The sequence below is a fragment of the Megalobrama amblycephala genome, linkage group LG20 (assembly GCF_018812025.1).
Source record: "Megalobrama amblycephala isolate DHTTF-2021 linkage group LG20, ASM1881202v1, whole genome shotgun sequence".
Lineage (NCBI taxonomy): Eukaryota > Metazoa > Chordata > Actinopteri > Cypriniformes > Xenocyprididae > Megalobrama > Megalobrama amblycephala.
In genome coordinates this window covers 13975121-13992672 of record NC_063063.1, presented here as the reverse complement: position 1 = coordinate 13992672, position 17552 = coordinate 13975121, and the positions used below count along the sequence as shown (strand labels likewise).

Below are 17552 nucleotides of genomic sequence, written 5' to 3'. Positions count from 1 at the left end.
TGTTTGATCAAAAACAAAGTAAAATGGTAACATTGTGAAATATTATTACAATTTAAAATAACCGTTTTCTATTTTAATGTTTTAAAAGGTAATTTATTCCTTTGATGTCAAATATGAATTTTCAGCAGTCATTACTCCAGTCTTTAGTGTCACATGATCTTTTTGACATCATTTTAAAATGCTTAAAAATCTTACTGACCCCAAACTTCTGTACAGTACTGTTGGTGTATTATTGTGAACTTCCCTTGCACAGAGACCATTATTGCTAACCCTAGCCTGTGGGTTTGGAAATTTCATGAATTCAGTTACCCAAGCTCAGCTGTTACAACACATTACTTCTTTCACATTATCCCTTTCACATTACAGCTCAATCACAGTTTTTTTTTTTTTTTTATAATTTTCAAACTTTTTAGAGAAATAATATCCACTGTTGTGGTACTGAATAGAGATGCACCGATGTATCGGCCACCAATTTTTATCAGCCGATTTTTAATAAATTTACAACCATCGGCATATCGGCTGTAGCATGAAAAGGGCTGATTATGGAGTCAAATTAATGCCTTAAAGTTTTGCACAAAAATAAAGTTTTGCAAAACACAAAAAAGAATTGAGCAATAAAAAAATGTTTTGCAAACAAAAATAAAGAATTGCAAAGGAAAAATAAAGTATTGAGCAGAAAAAAATAAGTTTTGCAAACAAAAATAATAAATTGCAAAATAAAATAAAGTAGTGCAAAAATAAAAATATAATCAATTACAAAAATCAATGACAGCTGTAATCCTATTTTATCTTTGCCACATATTTTTCATGCTCAAACCTACTAAATCATTTGCAACGCTCATTTATTCTGCGTTTCAGTCAAGCGTGCGCTCACGATACTGGTTTTCTTTTGCGCTGCACTTTTCTGTGCGGATCTCTTTATGGCACTGGTTTGACGTGGGGGTGGAGTCAAGAAACGGGGGCACGCCCCCGCGAAATGCATTGGAGGGGAACGTAATCAGCGACAGGTGAAATAATTCTTTGACATGGTTAAAATAATGAATGGTTTGTTTTTGTTGGTTTGTTTAGCATATGTTGTCACCAATTACGACCCCCTCCAATGCATTTCTTATAGTAATATGACCTGTTGTGCTCTGTCTCACTGCCTGTATCCACTTTTGTGTCCTTAAACATTCGTTTTTTGGGGTCGACAGCTTATAAAAACTTATTTCTGGGTTTTTTAGCTTGTTAGCTGTACACCTTGTCACACAGCAGCTTTTAGGCATTGTTCTGTTTTTTGTAATGAGTCAGAAAAGACAAGGAGGCAGCCTCATGCATTACAAAGTCAATGGAGACGGTTGGATTGATTTTTCCCCCGGTTGGATTGTTTTTCCCCCGGTGGGCATGGTTTTCAGATTATAATAAATGTGCTCTGTCTCTATGCTTGATCTGTTCTGTTGCGATCTGCGTCTCCTGTCGATGACGTGTTTCGCGGGGCGTGCCCACGTTTCTTGACTCCACCCCCACGTCAAACCAGTGCCATAAAGAGAACCGCACAGAACAGTGCAGCGCAAACGAAAGCCGGTATCGTGAGCGCACGCTTGACTGAAACGCAGAATAAAATGAGCGTTGCAAATGATTTAGTAGGTTTGAGCATGAAAAATATGTGGCAAAGATAAAAATAGGATTACAGCTGTCATTGATTTTTGTAATTGATTATATTTTTATTTTTGCACTACGTTATTTTATTTTGCAATTTATTATTTTTGCTTGCAAAACTTATTTTTTTCTGCTCAATACTTTATTTTTCCTTTGCAATTCTTTATTTTTGTTTGCAAAACATTTTTTATTGCTCAATTCTTTTTTTTGTTTTGCAAAACTTTATTTTTGTGCAAAACTTTAAGGCATTAATTTGACTCCATACCTGATATAACAAACCTATGGTTTATTAATTAGTTGTGTGAAGTCACTGATCTGTATAATGTCTGGTGCATAATCCAGCGTTTTTCTCTGGGTAAAATAAAATACTTGCCCAAACAAATTGAAATCTTTACAAAATACAGCAGGGCTCATCAATAAGGACTGCCCGGGGTCAGCGTGAACGACACTTGGGACAATTGAACACTGTTACTGTCCCGATGGGTCCAGCGCTCTAAGTTTATCCTTTGCATGTAGTTTTAAGCCTTACAAATTTAAATATTCAAGCACAAGAACATGAATGAGAACTCAATTCTACTCACTGTGTGAGAAGTTCGCACACATCCATAGGGTGCGCCCGGAAAGCAGCGTCTCAAGACAGTGTGTGAATAATGAATGGAGTTGTCTTTCGCTTCTTCTAATTCACACAAAATTACATCAAAATGGCTGTCTTGGTGAGTTTCATTGTAAACATAGTCGGTTATGTTTTAAATGAACGTAAACAGCTGAGAGAGAAAATGCTTGTGTAACAGTATATTGTATCCGTGCAGGTCTTAAAGTGACAGCAGCCTAATATTTCTGCTGCGCTGCTGTCTGTTTTAATTTTAATCAAACAACAAAAGACAAAAAAAAGTTCACTGCTCTTGACTAAATAACTTTTGTAACTTTAATAAGGATTAATATGTAGTTAATATAATATGCAGTTATTTTACATTTGTTTACTTTATTTCTGTACTTGAAAACTACTGTTAAACCTACCTAAAAAAAAAAAAAAGCACTGTTTATTTCATATGTACCTTTGGTCTGTTGTATTTATGTATTTATGAGGGCCTGCTGAATGTAAAATGGATCCATTCCATGTTCATTACAAATTATTTGATGATTCAGCAATAAACTAGCTAGTATAATTTCATGCACTTTGCTGATTTAAAACATGATCAAAACACTATCTATTTTAATGACAAAACTTAAAATAAGAGAGCAAGTGACAACATATCGGTATTGGAATCGGACAATAATTGTATTGTAATTGTAAAAAAAAAAAAAATCCTATCGGTACATCCCTATAAATATATACTGCACATACACTGTACTAGTATACTTTACTACCACTGTAGGAATATACCTGTCTGGTATACAGTAAGATGACTAGTAGCAAACCCTTAATATCCCGAACCCGAATATCACGCTTGATTATCGCTGATGTTTAATGCCTCGTGACTAAACAAAGGCCGCCAAAGTGAGTGTGCACACCAACGCGCAAAACGGCAGGGGTAAAAGCATAATTTTTTAAAAAACGCCTCAGGTTTTTTTTTGTTTTTTTGGTTTGACGCGACGCGTTAACTGGCAGACCAATGAGAGTGGCGCTTTTGTTCACATGCCTGGAGCTGCTGAAATTACAGTAAAATACGACTCGGTGGCGCTCAAGCACAAAATGGTCTTGCCGGGCAGCACACATTGATGCCAAGACGACGAAGAGAAAGTAGATGAGGAAGACCCCTACAAACTATCCCTGCGTCTCAATCAGCTCCCTAGTTTCCTAGGTCGATGTATCAGTATACCGTGTAAATGAATGTGGCCGACTCCCTGATCAGTGCCCTGACTACTGAACTAGGGAGCTGATTGAGACGCACACTATGGGTGCTCTGCCAGTTCTTGGCCACACCAATAAGGTGTATTATTTCTGTATTTTTACTGTTTGTTTTTTTTCTTTTACATTTCAAGAAATATAGAATATAGAATGTCTATTTCATAAATGTTTACAGGGAGTGCAGAATTATTAGGCAAGTTGATTTTCTGATCATATTTTTTTCCCAAGCACATTTTACCAATTCCAATCCACATCAATCTTAATAACTACTATTAATATTGTTTTTAATCATTTATAAGTGATATATAATTGTTCATGAAGGCTGGAAATGAAAAATGCCTTATATTCAGGTGTGCAGAATTATTAGGCAAGTTTTCTTTTACAGGCAAAATGAGCCAAAAAAGAGATTTAACTCAGACTGAAAAGTCAAAAATTATTAAATACTCATGAGAAGGACGCAATACTAATGCAATACTAGAAATTGCAAAGTTAAAGCATGACCAAGGGACAGCAAAATGCTCATTGGGTCAGCGGGGTCAGACAAAAACAGGTGGAAAAGAAAAGACACATGTTAACTGCAAAATAATTAAGAATTATGTGTGAAACCATCAGGAACCCTTTAGTCTCCAGCGCCACCATTTTCCAGAGCTGCAACCTACCTGGAGTCTCCAGAAGTGCAAGGTGTTAGGATCTCAGAGACTTAGGTTAGCTAAAGAATCCTAAAAAATGACCTGCACTTGATAAGAATCACAAGCTGAAGTGTTATAAAATACATGAAGACTGGGTTTTAATAGGGCTTATAGACAGACAGCTTGAGAATGACTCCTGATGGACCAGCACCACATCCTCTTGTACCACTGTTTGAAGAATTTATCCAGAATCTGGCAGTAAGGTGTTTGAGTTCACTTTTAGTCCATCTCTTATCCTGAAATGTCTGTCTTGCAGAGATGGACTAAAAATGATCTTCCAAAACTTACTGCCAGATTCTGGAAGATAAATTCTTCAACTACAGTGGTACAAGAGGATGTGGTGCTGGTCCTTCAGGAGTCACTCTCAAGCTGTCGGTTTATAAGGCCTATAAAAACCCAGTCTTCATGTATTTTATAACACTTCAGCTTGTGATTCTTATCAAGTGCGGGTCATTTTTTAGGATTCTTTAGCTAACCTAAGTCTCTGAGATCCTGAGACCTTGCACTTCTGGAGACTCCAGGTAGGTTGCAGTTCTGGAAAATGGTGGCGCTGGAGACTAAAGGGTTCCTGATGGTTTCACACATAATTCTTAATTATTTTGCAGTTAACATGTGTCTTTTCTTTTCCACCTGTTTTTGTCTGACCCCGCTGACCCAATGAGCATTTTGCTGTCCCTTGGTCATGCTTTAACTTTGCAATTTCTAGTATTGCATTAGTATTGCGTCCTTCTCATGAGTATTTAATAATTTTTGACTTTTCAGTCTGAGTTAAATCTCTTTTTTGGCTCATTTTGCCTGTAAAAGAAAACTTGCCTAATAATTCTGCACACCTGAATATAAGGCATTTTTCATTTCCAGCCTTCATGAACAATTATATATCACTTATAAATGATTAAAAACAGTATTAATAGTAGTTATTAAGATTGATGTGGATTGGAATTGGTAAAATGTGCTTGGGAAAAAAATATGATCAGAAAATCAACTTGCCTAATAATTCTGCACTACCATTCACTTGCACTACTGTCATTGTGACTTATTTGCACTACCGTTTCTGACTACTATCTCTCATATGCCATATATATGCCATTTTATATCTGCATTTTTATCTTTTTTGACTTTATTAATATCATAAATATGTTCATTTGCACAACCCTTTAGCAGAAGCGCCATATACTGTCAGGAAGTGAATTTGCACGTTCACTCTGCTCATCGCCAGTGAAAATCACTTGGATATGAACACAAAAAAACGTCTCAAAACGCTGGCGATAAACGTGTGCGATATTTTGTCCTGGTGTGTAAAAATTACATTTTTAAAAGATTAAAGAGTAAAAAAAAAAAAAAAAAAGATTTTATATCTTTTAAAATATATTGATTTTGACATCCCAAGTACATTTTCATTCATGCAGATGGATACACACATTTGCTGTCATTACACTGAACTCCCTTTGTTCTTTCAGCAGGTGATTTGAACCAGTGGATGTTCTCTTTTTTGCACATATGACCTTTCATTATGACCTTTTAATGAGTAGTTTTACGTTCTCCTTACATAGTTCCTCAATATCAAATACGATTCATTGTTGGCACAGATGGTTTACAGATACATGTGTACTTGAATACTTCAGAAGTCAGAGCAGTGTTTGAGAGAAAACACAGTATGTATTGGCCAGCTGTTTGGAGTAGTTTAGCTCACACAGGAAAAGTTCTGGTGTTTTTACTCAATCTCCCAGACCCAACTTCAAATACTCGTCTGATTAATCTATCGAGTACCTGACAGTCCCACTGACAATATGCACATCATTCAATTTTTGACATCAGAAAGTAAGACCATCTCTGTTTCTGTACACAGCTCTGAAGAGTCCGGCTGCTTTCCACGAACAGAGGAAAAGTCTGGAGAGAGCACGCGTGAGTGACTTTCTCTTTTTCCTTTGAAAACAAAGAATTCTCTTTCTTCTCATCTTTGACACTTTTGTTGACACACAGTTGTTTTCTCTTTTACTGGGGCAGACTGAGGATTACCTGAAGAGGAAGATCAGGAGTCGGCCTGAGAGGTCAGAACTGGTCAGAATGCACATCCTAGAAGGTAAGTTTCACATCATTCTCATTTAAATATGAAAATTGAGTAATATTAAATTATTATTATATATTTATTTCAGTTTTCTTTTCTTTTTTTAAATCTATTGCATGTCATGTTTCTGTTATGTAATTTCTGCCTCTTGCAATTGACCCTTTTAACAGACTGACAACACATTTTCACAGTTATTAACATTGAATTTAAAGTAAATCTGAAGTTAGTTTTGCATTAAATTTCAGAAAACTAGTTAACGCTGCTGTGTGGGTGTTTTTAACACAAGTGTTGAGTGAGTGACGGCTAATAATTTGACATCTTATCTCTTCTGACCAGCGTAATCAATCTCTCAAATTTTTTACCCTCTTTTTATTTTGCTATTGAAAAGCAAGTTATATCTTCGTTGTAGTTTCTATTCACCACTATAGAAGTTTACCCAACTTTGCCGACTTCTGCTTCTGAGAACCCCGGAAATGTAAAAAAGGGTCCATAGCCATTTATTTCATCTTAACCTATTTAGGAGTGAAGGAGCTGTCTGCAACTTCAATAATCTTTTTTAATGTTTCCATTCCTGTTACTATACAAACAGGTAGTTGATCAATATGCCAAAAATACTAAGTGGGAAGACTCTCAGAGGGGAATTTAGGTGTTATTTACATAGAAGGAAGTGATTCAGTTGTTAATGATTAAATTTGTTTCACCCGCAGAGACTTCAGCCGAGCCGTCACTGCAGGCCAAGCAGCTGAAGCTGAAGAGAGCTCGATTGGCAGACGATCTCAATGATAAAATCTCCCACCGCCCTGGTCCTATCGAGCTCATCCACAAGAACATCCTCCCTGTGCACACGCTCATTGGTTAGTCTGTAACCACTGTCACAAACAGCATTTATGTTGCACGCACTGATGCTGTTTAAGCACCATAAGCATTTTCTCAACAAATGACAACAATGCATATCTATTATTTGCAAATTTGTCAAGAGGAAACTTTAACTACATTTCTTTTCAATAACATCCCTTTCATTTGAATTGTGTAGCAGTTCGTTCACAACCCAAATGCTACAAATTCTGTTAGCAGAAATCTTTTTTTTTTTAAATACAAGTTTAGTTTTACTATCATTAATTTCATAAGTGTATCTATGCACATATCAGACAACTAATTTCTTGAATGTATTATCAGGTACAGAGTCTCCAAAGGGTGAGAGCTCCTCATTGGATGAGGACAGTAGTGATGCGCTGTCACCGGATCCCCTGTGCAGCCAGGACTCTCCGTTGGGTCTTGCCCCTCAACACTCCCCCTCTGATATGCTGAATATGAATGGAGACTTATCACCCACTCGGGTAGATTCCTGTTTCAGTTTTTCAGTATGAGATAAATGGAATATTTCTTTTGTGCTTGCAGTAAACTAGAGGGCAGCACTGCTCTCCACTTAAAGGGACAGTTCACCCAGAAAATCATGTTGTTGCAAACCTGTATGACTTTCTTTCTTCTTTGGAACACAAAAACAAAATGCTCAAGTTTTTTTTTTTCCATTTGTGTTTTCTCTTTAAATTGGCTCATTATTATGCATCACAAAGGAACATATGCAGAGTTGAAGACAATGTAAGAAATGCATTCAAGATCACATAATGTATTTAACCAGCGTATATATTGTAGTTCCTTACTCAGGCCCCACCTCCTCCACTCGTTGCGGCTGATGCCTCTCCGCCACAGAATCTAACCAGTGAAACTAACATGACAAACTCTTCCCGTCCACCAACGGGACATACAAAGGTAAAGCAAAAGCATCAAATCTATCATCAGTTTCGTTTTTCAGCCTGAGCCACTGAAAAATGTGATTTCATCACTCATGCTTCTCTTTTTATTTCTTTGCTTTTTTCAGTCCAAGTCCAGCACAGACCGGACTTCTCATCGATCCAAGAAACCCAAAGATAACAAGCCCAAAGTGAAGAAACTCAAATATCACCAGTATATTCCACCTGACCAGAAGAATGACCGGGAGCCGCCGCCTCAGCTGGACTCTTCGTATGCCAAGATCCTCCACCAGCAGCAGCTTTTCCTTCAGCTTCAGATCATCAACCAGCAACAGCAGCACTACAACTATCACACTATCTTACCCGCCCCTCCAAAGTGAGTACAACCACACAGGATGTGGATTCATTTTACTGTGTTGTGTATGTGCATATTATGTCTGGGTATGGGGTCATTATGTATTTGAAATAAATCTCATGTGTTCACCAAGGCTGCATTTATTTGATCAAAAGAAATTAAAAGCAGTGATATTGCAAACTTTAATAAATAGCTGTTTTCTATTCCTGTGATACCAAAGCTGAATTTTTAGCAGCCATTACTCCAGTCTTCAGTGTCACATGATCTTTCAGATACTAATTTATTATCAGTGTTTAAAACAGTTGTGCTGATTTATATTTTTGAGGAAACTGTGATGCATTTTTTTTTTTTCAGAATTCATTGATGAATAGAAACTTCAAAAGAACAGTGTTTATTTGAAAGAGAAATATTTTGTAACATTTAAATGACTTTTGATCAATTTATTGCATCCTTGCATCCTTATTTAATAATATTAATGAATAATAATATACAAAAATCTTACGGACCCTAAACTTTTTAACAGTGGTGTATGACTGCTAGAGTGGTTCTCATCCGGTGTTGGTCATGACCCAAAAATTTGCAACCTACCATAAAATCATGCATAATCATGATAAAAAAGTAAACAGACAACCCTATGTAAGATAAAATGAAATATGATCCAGAATACATTAAATACAGATGACATAATCTGGGTTCTGAGGCAAAGCCACTGATCTAGAGAATTGTAGACACAACTAACTGATTTAAATATAAAACAAAAATAAATCTGTTCAATTCTAGACTTCCTGCTGAAAAGCAGCAACCATCCACCAGTCTGGGTCCCTCCCCTTCCCAGACTATTTCCACATGCTCGACAGTCTCCTCCAATCAGAATGGGCCCAATCGTCAGAGCCAGCCTACAGCGGGAGGAGCTAAGCCCAGCACTTTGCCTGCAAATCTGGATGAGTTCAAAGTGGGTAACCGTTGTAATTTATTCACTTTTACTAAAGCAATAACAGTGACCTGGACCAATAACTGGACTTTTCATTTAGAAGTATACTTATTTTGTTATTAGGAATTTTTTAAAAAATCCTTAAAGGGGGCCTATTATGCCCCTTTTTAAGAGATGTAAAATAAGTCACTGATGTCCCCAGAGTTAAAGGGATAGTTCACCCAAAAATGAAAATTTGATATTTATCTGCTTACCCTCAGGGCATCCAAGATGTAGGTGACTTTGTTTCTTCAGTAGAACACAAATGATGATTTTTAACTCCAACCGTTGCCGTCTGTCAGTCGTATAATGCGAGTGAATGGTAACACAATTTATAAGAGTCGAGAAACCAAACAGTATTTATATCATTTTTTACCTCTAAAACACTACATCCTCTAATACATGTCCAACTGCGTTCAGCATTCGCTTAGTGAGGTCTGATCGCGCTCTGACAGCGGAAGTAATGTCTGGCACTCATTGAAGTATATGCGCGAGACATCGCTACCTTTGTCAGAGCGCGATCAGACCTCACTAAGCGAATGCTGAACGCAGTTGGACATAGTGGTGTATTAGAGGTAAAAAAATTATATAAATATTGTTCGGTTTCTTGCACAAACCGATCATTTCGTGTCTTAGGACATCAATGTGCCGCCATGAGCCGCAGGGTTTAATTTGGATTTGTTTGTGCTTGTTTATTGACTCTTATAAATTGTGTGACCATTGACTCGTATTATAAGACTGACAGACATCAACGGTTGGAGTTAAAAATCATCATTTGTGTTCTTTTGAAGAAACAAAGTCACCTACATCTTGGATGCCCTGGGGGTAAGCAGATAAACATCAAATTTTCATTTTTGGGTGAACTATCCCTTTAATGCCAATGCTCCGAGCTCCGGTGACAGAACAATCTCACGCACTAATATTGTCAGAAACTCACTGAAGCTGTGTTTAGTTCGAATCGGAGTCTGAAATGATGCCTACAGAGCCAGAGAATATATGCTGCATGGAAACAGAACGGGTATAGTTTAGTTTAATTGCGTTTATATCTTATGTTGTCATCTTGCTTTTATCTACGAGCCTGTTGTAGCGAACCCGTCTGAATGATGGCCAAATCTTTACTTATGAGTTTATGAAGTTTATTGTACATCACACAAAAAAGATGACGCGTATGTTATCACTCCAGAAACTCACCATAAGAGCTGAATAAAACACAGTACAAGAAGTGCACATTAAAGTCTTTTATCTATAAACTCTCCCTTGCATTATCATTAACATACACAGCGAATTACACAAAAACACTCGTTACAACTAACAGTAAACAAATACCTACCTTATGCCTTTTCTGGGGTGCTTAATAAACTGGTAAACTTTATATCTGTAAAAAAACTCTTATGGACTGTAATAAAGTGTGCGCGCTCTCTCTCTGCCATCACCAGTATCGCTCCGGAGAGGGTCACGTACAGTTTGTAGTGATCCATCCTTGAGTAATAACTTCAACCACAGTTTCCTCAGTGACTCAGATGGCGGGAATCTATGGAGCCTCGTATGTTCAGCGAGTACACAGAAATGTTGGACTCTGTGCTTCTCACTCAGGGGTGTGTCTATGCTAACCGAGCAGATCGTCACCAGTCATTGGTGGGGTTTCCCTACTCTTACATAGGAGTAGGGCTGGGAAATATCAAACGGTGTGTTCTGAGAGATTGAAAATAATAAATGGGGATTGTAAAAAAAAGTTTTGGTTGGATTTTTACAATTATAGACTGGTTGCTTACACACTGTGGATACACATCTGTGTTGAAACACCTTAAAAAGTGAATTTTGCATAATAGGTTCCCTTTAATATAGAGTTGAAGCCATGAACCAAAACAACCAGCTCTGATATGAATCACAATATTACAACCATTGCAGAAACTGTTTTTTTTTTTTTCGCTCTACTGTGGACATTTTGAAACTGAATTGATTGTTCATCTCGCTTTCAGGTCGCTGAACTTAAACATGAGCTCAAACTGAGGGGTCTGACAGTATCGGGAACTAAGAACGATCTCATTGAACGACTGAAGAACTACCAGGAGCAGAACAATGGATCATCAGCCGCAGGAGCTGCAGCTATGAAAACTGTTCCTGCTCAGTTACCGCAGGTGTCAGTTCAGTCATCTGGTGCCGCCTCACATCAAACCCCAAAAGACGCGGCTACTCCAGTGTCTGCCTTTCCCAAAGCGGCTACCACTAGGGTCCACAGCACAACTCCACCTCAAATCATGCGCTTCAGCAGCACAAGCTCCTCCCCTCCTGTATCTCCTACCCCCTCCGACCGCTCTCTGGCCGGATTGAGTCCAGATGAGACCAGCTGCAATGGAGATGTGTTTGGAGAAATGGTATGTCTGTGGGTTTGAAGAAGCACTGCATAAATGGTCCAAAAAAAATGTTGATGTTTGATATTCAATTCATGCATTAGTCCATGCTCATTTCCCCTATTTTTATTTAGATTAACTGGTAACATTTTACAATAAGTTAATTCACACACTTAAAGGGTTAGTTCCCCCCAAAAATGAAAATTTTCATTAATTAATCACCCTCATGTCGTTCCAAACCTGTAAGACCTTCGTTCATCTTTGGAACCTCTTGGATTTCATCAAAAATATCTTAATTTGTGTTGCGACGATGAACGAAGGTCTTACGGGTGTGGAACGACATGAGGGTGAGTAATTAATGACAAATGTCATTTTTGGGTGAACTAACCCTTTAAATGTAATCTTTAAAGTTATAAATAAAATTGACTTGACTATATGGAAGTGTTGTGCTGCATAAAGCATCTTATTTTAGTATTTTAGTTCAGTTTTTATATCCCTAATAAGAACTTGTGTTTCTTCCTTAACAGGTTAGCTCACCTCTCACCCAGCTCAGCCTGCACCCCTCTCCAGATCATCCATCTCCAATTAAAGAGGAGTCTCTCGGGCAGATGCAGGCATCCTGCAGCCTTTCTCGCTCGGGTTCATTTCCAGTCTCTCAGCGTCAGGATCCATCAGGATCTGCAGTGGACAAAGACCAAATGCTTCAGGAGAAGGACAAGCAGATCGAGGAGTTGACACGCATGCTCAGACAGAAGCAGAGGCTGGTGGAGACCCTGCGCTCTCAGCTGGAGCAGGGTAAGCGCGGAGCAGCTGCAGAGGTCTCGGACAACACGGGTAATGCTGAAATGCCTTCACTGTCTAACGGAGTGGAAGTGAGGGTGAAGGAAGAGGTCAAGGAGGAAATGGACACATCAGAGGACCTGCAGAAGCAAGTCCAGCCCATGAAAAAGATCCAGGCGCCATGTTCACAGCAGACTCTGCTCAAGCTGCAGCAGATTCACCGGCTGCAGGTGCAGCAGCAGCAGCAAATGCTGGTGGACCTACCAAACGCACAGAACACACAGTTACTGCAACAGCAAAAGCAGCAAATTAACCCACAGAAACTGCAGCAAGAGCAAGGAAAGACACAGGTGTTACAGCTGCAGAAGCAGCAGAAAGCACAATTACTGCAGCAGCAGAAGTTGCAGTTAATGCAGCAGCAGAAGGTGAAGTTACTACATCAGCAGCAACAGAAGACGCTGTTACAACAGCAGCAGAAGACTCAACTGCAGCAGCAAAAGAAGACAGCGTTACTGCAACAGCAGCAGCAACAACAAAAGTTGCAGCAGCTCATCATTCAGCAGAGCCAACAAAAGCAGCTACAAACCAATCAGAAGCAGCAGCAGACGCCACAAAATCAGCAGTTACAGACACCACAGGTCAGCAACATTTCCAGTTCTTCTGATTTGGATGGGGAACATTGTGTGAATTTTGTTTTATGCAGTTCTTGCCATCATCTTCTCATTATATTTATTTTATTTTTTGCAGGTTTCACAGGTGTTCATCAATCAGCCGTCTAGTACTCAGATTACTACGTCTTTCCCACTGGATCTCCTGAAAGCTCACCCCACACCCACGCTGGTCACTGACAGCAATGGCAACCGTTATCTGATTGCACTCACCAGTAATAGTTTGGAAAGCCTGACTGGAAAGTCTGCTCAGAGCAAATCTAATGGACGGATTACTCTACAGGTGACTAAACAACAGTTTAACTTGTAATATTTTAACAATTTCATTTATATATATTTTGAAATGCAATTTTATTCCTGTGATGCAAAGCTGAATTTTCAGCAGTCATTACACTGTCACATGAGAAATCATATAATATGCTGATTTGGTGCTCAAGAAACATTTCTTATTATTATCAATGTAGAAAACAGTTTCCTAATACTTGGTTTGTTGTGTTTCAGAGATTGCAGTCAACCCCTTCTAAGCTCCCTAGCCAGTCATCTGCCGATATGGCCAGTTCTGCCAACCAATCACAAGCTGTCAAAGAGCCCATCACCAAAGTATGTGCATATAACAATGTGGATGTGCTTACTCAAACCTGTTACAGTTCTGAAAAATAGCGTTTACATGAGATAGTGCTCTCTGTTGACTTCAACTCTGACAAGGCATGAAACACCAAGATGTATACAGATATGTACAAATAGCATATGGTGAAAGCCAATGATAAGCATGTTTTTTTCAACATATAAGGGGAAATTAGTTAATGTAGGGATTTTTTTGACTATTCTTATATCAACATAGTTATCATTGCATGAATTTCAATTAGATGCGTCATATTTGCTACAGTTATAGACCTGTGGACTTAAATTTGTGAATCAGCATCACAGAATAACATTCTCAAATGTTGTACATTCAAATTACAGATATGAAATGACCTGTGTGCATTTGTGGAATGCATTGAGAGCTAACAAAACAGTGTATATGTATTATAATTATAGTATTTAGGGAAATATAAGGGGCTAGGCTGGATATAGGCTGCATCTCCTCTCTGCAGCTGACCCATGCTTAAATCTCCCATTTCCAGGTTCAGAAATTAGGGCTCCACTTGGAAACCACAAGTGTTCAGGAGTCTAGCCAGCCAGTGTCCGCCCCACCCAGCTTTGAGCCCTTCTTCTCTGAGGAATCTAACCCACTGAACAAACCCTCTTCACCCCCTTCATTTAAGGTAGCGCACTTGCATAACTACTCATGCTTTAGTTTTGTTACCCATTTTCCTTTTGTCTTTATCTCCTTTGCTAAAGCTAGCATTTCTTTTTCCATTTTCCTCTACCCATCATGTGCATCTGCTTTAGGAGGACACTTGCCCAACTTTTGATCGACATACTTTGTTCGCCCCTTCCTCCCCAAAACCGAAATCTCACCCCCCTCAACGTTTTAAAGTATGGTCTCCACTCACATTCTTCCTTTTTCTGTTTTTTTCCTTCATTTCACCTTCTTTTTCTGTTTCCACTGTTGTTGTTATAGTACTGTATTTTCTTACATTGGTGATATTCTCTGTTTACAGGATAATGCCTCTAACAACCAGCAAATAGATGATTTGTTTGAAATCCTGATCAAGAGTGGAGGTAAAAAGACTTTCAAAGTATATTAAATATAATATATATGCTACCATTTAAAAGTTTGAGGTCAGTAAGATATTTTTAAAAGAAATTGATTATTTTAATCGGAAAGGATGCTTTAAATATATTGAAAGTGACAGTAAAGACATTTATAATATATCTATTTCAAATAAATTCTGTTCTTTTGAACTTCTATTCATCAAAGAATCCATAAAAACACAAAAATATTAAAGGGTTAGTTCACCCAAAAATGAAAATTCTGTCTTTAATTACTCACCCTCATGTTGTTCCACACCCATAAGACCTTCGTTCATCTTTGGAACACAAATTAAGATATTTTTTTTTAACAATGTCTTTACTACTTTTCTGGACCTTGAATGTGGTAATTACATTGCTTTCTATGGGAGAAAAAAACTCGCATTTCATCAAAAATATCTTAATTTGTGTTTCGAAGATGAATGAAGGTCTTACGGGTTTGGAACTACATGAGGATGAGTAATTAATGACAGAAATTTCATTTTTGGGTGAACTAACCCTTTAAATAGAACTAGAAAACAGTTATTTTAAATTGTAATAATATTTCACAAAATTACTGTTTTTACTGTATTTTTTTAAATGTATGATCAAATAAATGCAGCCTTGGTGAACATAAGAGACTTCTTTCATATATTAATATTAATAAATCTCTCTTTTTTTCCACATTGCAGAAATTTCATCTGGATTTAAAGCCAGTCAAGACCCCTCCCTGTCAGACCTCCACTCCAGCCCACCCACTCCATCCCCACCTCCTTCTCCGCTCCACCTCTCGCCACCCACACATCACCCTGACCCCATTCCCGCTCCTTCCCAGCAGCTCCCAGACACCCAGGACAGGCCTTGCTCTAGAGCTGTCCGCCTCGAGGACTTCCTGGAGAGCACCACCGGTGCTCCTCTCCTTGGCGTGGAGCCGGACGGCCCATTGACGTTGATCGATGACCTCCACAACCAAATGCTGAGCACTTCCAGTATTCTGGACCATCCCTCATCTCCAATGGACACCAGTGACCTGAGCTTCTCACCCCACCCGGCCAACCTGGACTTTGAAGACCCCACCCTGGATGTCATGGATTGGCTGGACATACCCGCGGTAGGAGGGGGAAGTAATTGTAACGGCGGGGGTATGGTCCTTGCGCCTCTCAGCTCACACACCCCACCCAGTGTATTTTCTGCAGACTTTTTGGACAGTTCAGATCTGCAGATCCATTGGGACTCGTGTTTGTAGCTTTTGGTCTTAATTGCTTGATGACACACAATTTAGCACCTTCAACCTTACTGTGTATAAGGCTGTACACAAAACACTCCAGATGCACATATGCTGTTTCTTATGCTGAATTTTTTTTTCTTCATATTCCTTTGCCGAATGGTATTTAAACAGTTCCTGTGTCTGATAGGTCCTCTTAAGCACTGAATTTAAGCTTTCATTTACTTCATCATACCCAAATGTTTTACATCACTCGGCACTGTTGCCTTTGCCAACAGAGAGACCAATCTGGACCCCGAAACCAACTTCTCACACCTTGAACAGCTAAACTAAACCCATACTTTGGTCTAGCTATTAGACCAGTTGTCCATGCTGGATAGGCTAAATTTTCACTTTAAGCACATCAGATAGTACAATCTCCACTACTTATCTTTGGCACCGTATAGTGTTACTTCTACCCATTTCAATAAAGTTATGACCTCATGACCATTATATGAGGCTATTTCTGCACCACGTTTCACAAACACGTTTCACCGACAAATGAAATGGAGAAAAAAATATGAGATATCATAGACCTCCTTGCATTTGAACCCTTTTGGCATGTTAGTTCTTCCAACATTGCACTTAAGCTGACCCGACTGGTGCTCTGGTATACACGACCCAATTTAATGGGCTCTGCAGGGAACCAGGTTTGGTGACGTTCACCAGATCTCTATGCATTGCTGTAATTTAGGATCATGTATTGATGAAACCTTTGTTCTTTTCCCTCTGATTGTAGCGATTCGCTGGTGGAGGTCAGTGCTGGGGTTCAGGTTTCAGAATATTTGGAACTTCTTGTTTTTTAAAAAATGAAAAAAATAAAATAAAAAAAAATGCAGCGTGGAGTGTGTTTTATTGTTGCTCCTGCACTCACATATACACAGCACTTTCACCCATAAAGGCTTTACAATATATAATATTATTATTTGGAAATACTTTAAAAGCATGTAATGAATGATTTTTGAATGATACATTTCTCATTCCAGTTTGGATAAAAGCATCTTGCATTGCTTTTAAGTTATAAGCTAGCATTTGTATTGGGTTCCCTGGGAATCAAACCCATGATAATGGTGTTGCTAGCATCATGCTCAACTGTTTGAGCTTCAGGAAAAATTTGGGCCATTTTCATCTTGCTGCAGCATTGGTTTGTTGTTTTGGGATATGCAGTTATAATATGAAATATCTGTTATATAATATCAGAAAATAAAAACCCTGAAATGACAACACCAATGAGCTGCTGTGTGGAGAATTGAGAACTCTGTTAGGAGGGAAAAGGCTGGGAATGGACTGAATTACAGCGTTAAAGGGACATTTTGTCTAAATAAATAAATAAATATTTACTCACCCTTAATGATTTTTTAAAGGAGTAGTTAAAGACTGATAGCCTCAGTCACTTTCATGGCATCTTTTCTTTCCACAATGGTGATGGAGACTGTCGTGAGTTCCACGGAAGAAACTCATGCAGATTTGGAACAACATGATGAAATGACCGATTTTT

At 38.4% G+C, this 17552-nt stretch overlaps 1 protein-coding gene across 1 annotated transcript in view; it reads left to right on the top strand.

Annotated features, from left to right (window-relative positions):
- The window catches only part of mrtfab (myocardin related transcription factor Ab), a 43762-nt gene extending 27105 nt beyond the window's left edge, over positions 1-16657 (top strand). Inside the window, 15 exon segments of the mRNA XM_048169874.1 lie at positions 6023-6078; positions 6181-6256; positions 6949-7095; positions 7418-7578; positions 7895-8011; positions 8121-8368; positions 9128-9299; positions 11297-11692; positions 12196-13086; positions 13196-13399; positions 13618-13716; positions 14241-14381; positions 14509-14595; positions 14721-14781; positions 15483-16657. Of these exon segments, the coding sequence (XP_048025831.1) occupies positions 6023-6078; positions 6181-6256; positions 6949-7095; positions 7418-7578; positions 7895-8011; positions 8121-8368; positions 9128-9299; positions 11297-11692; positions 12196-13086; positions 13196-13399; positions 13618-13716; positions 14241-14381; positions 14509-14595; positions 14721-14781; positions 15483-16036 (3410 nt within the window). The 3' untranslated portion in view covers positions 16037-16657.
- Positions 16658-17552: the final 895 nt, after the last annotated feature.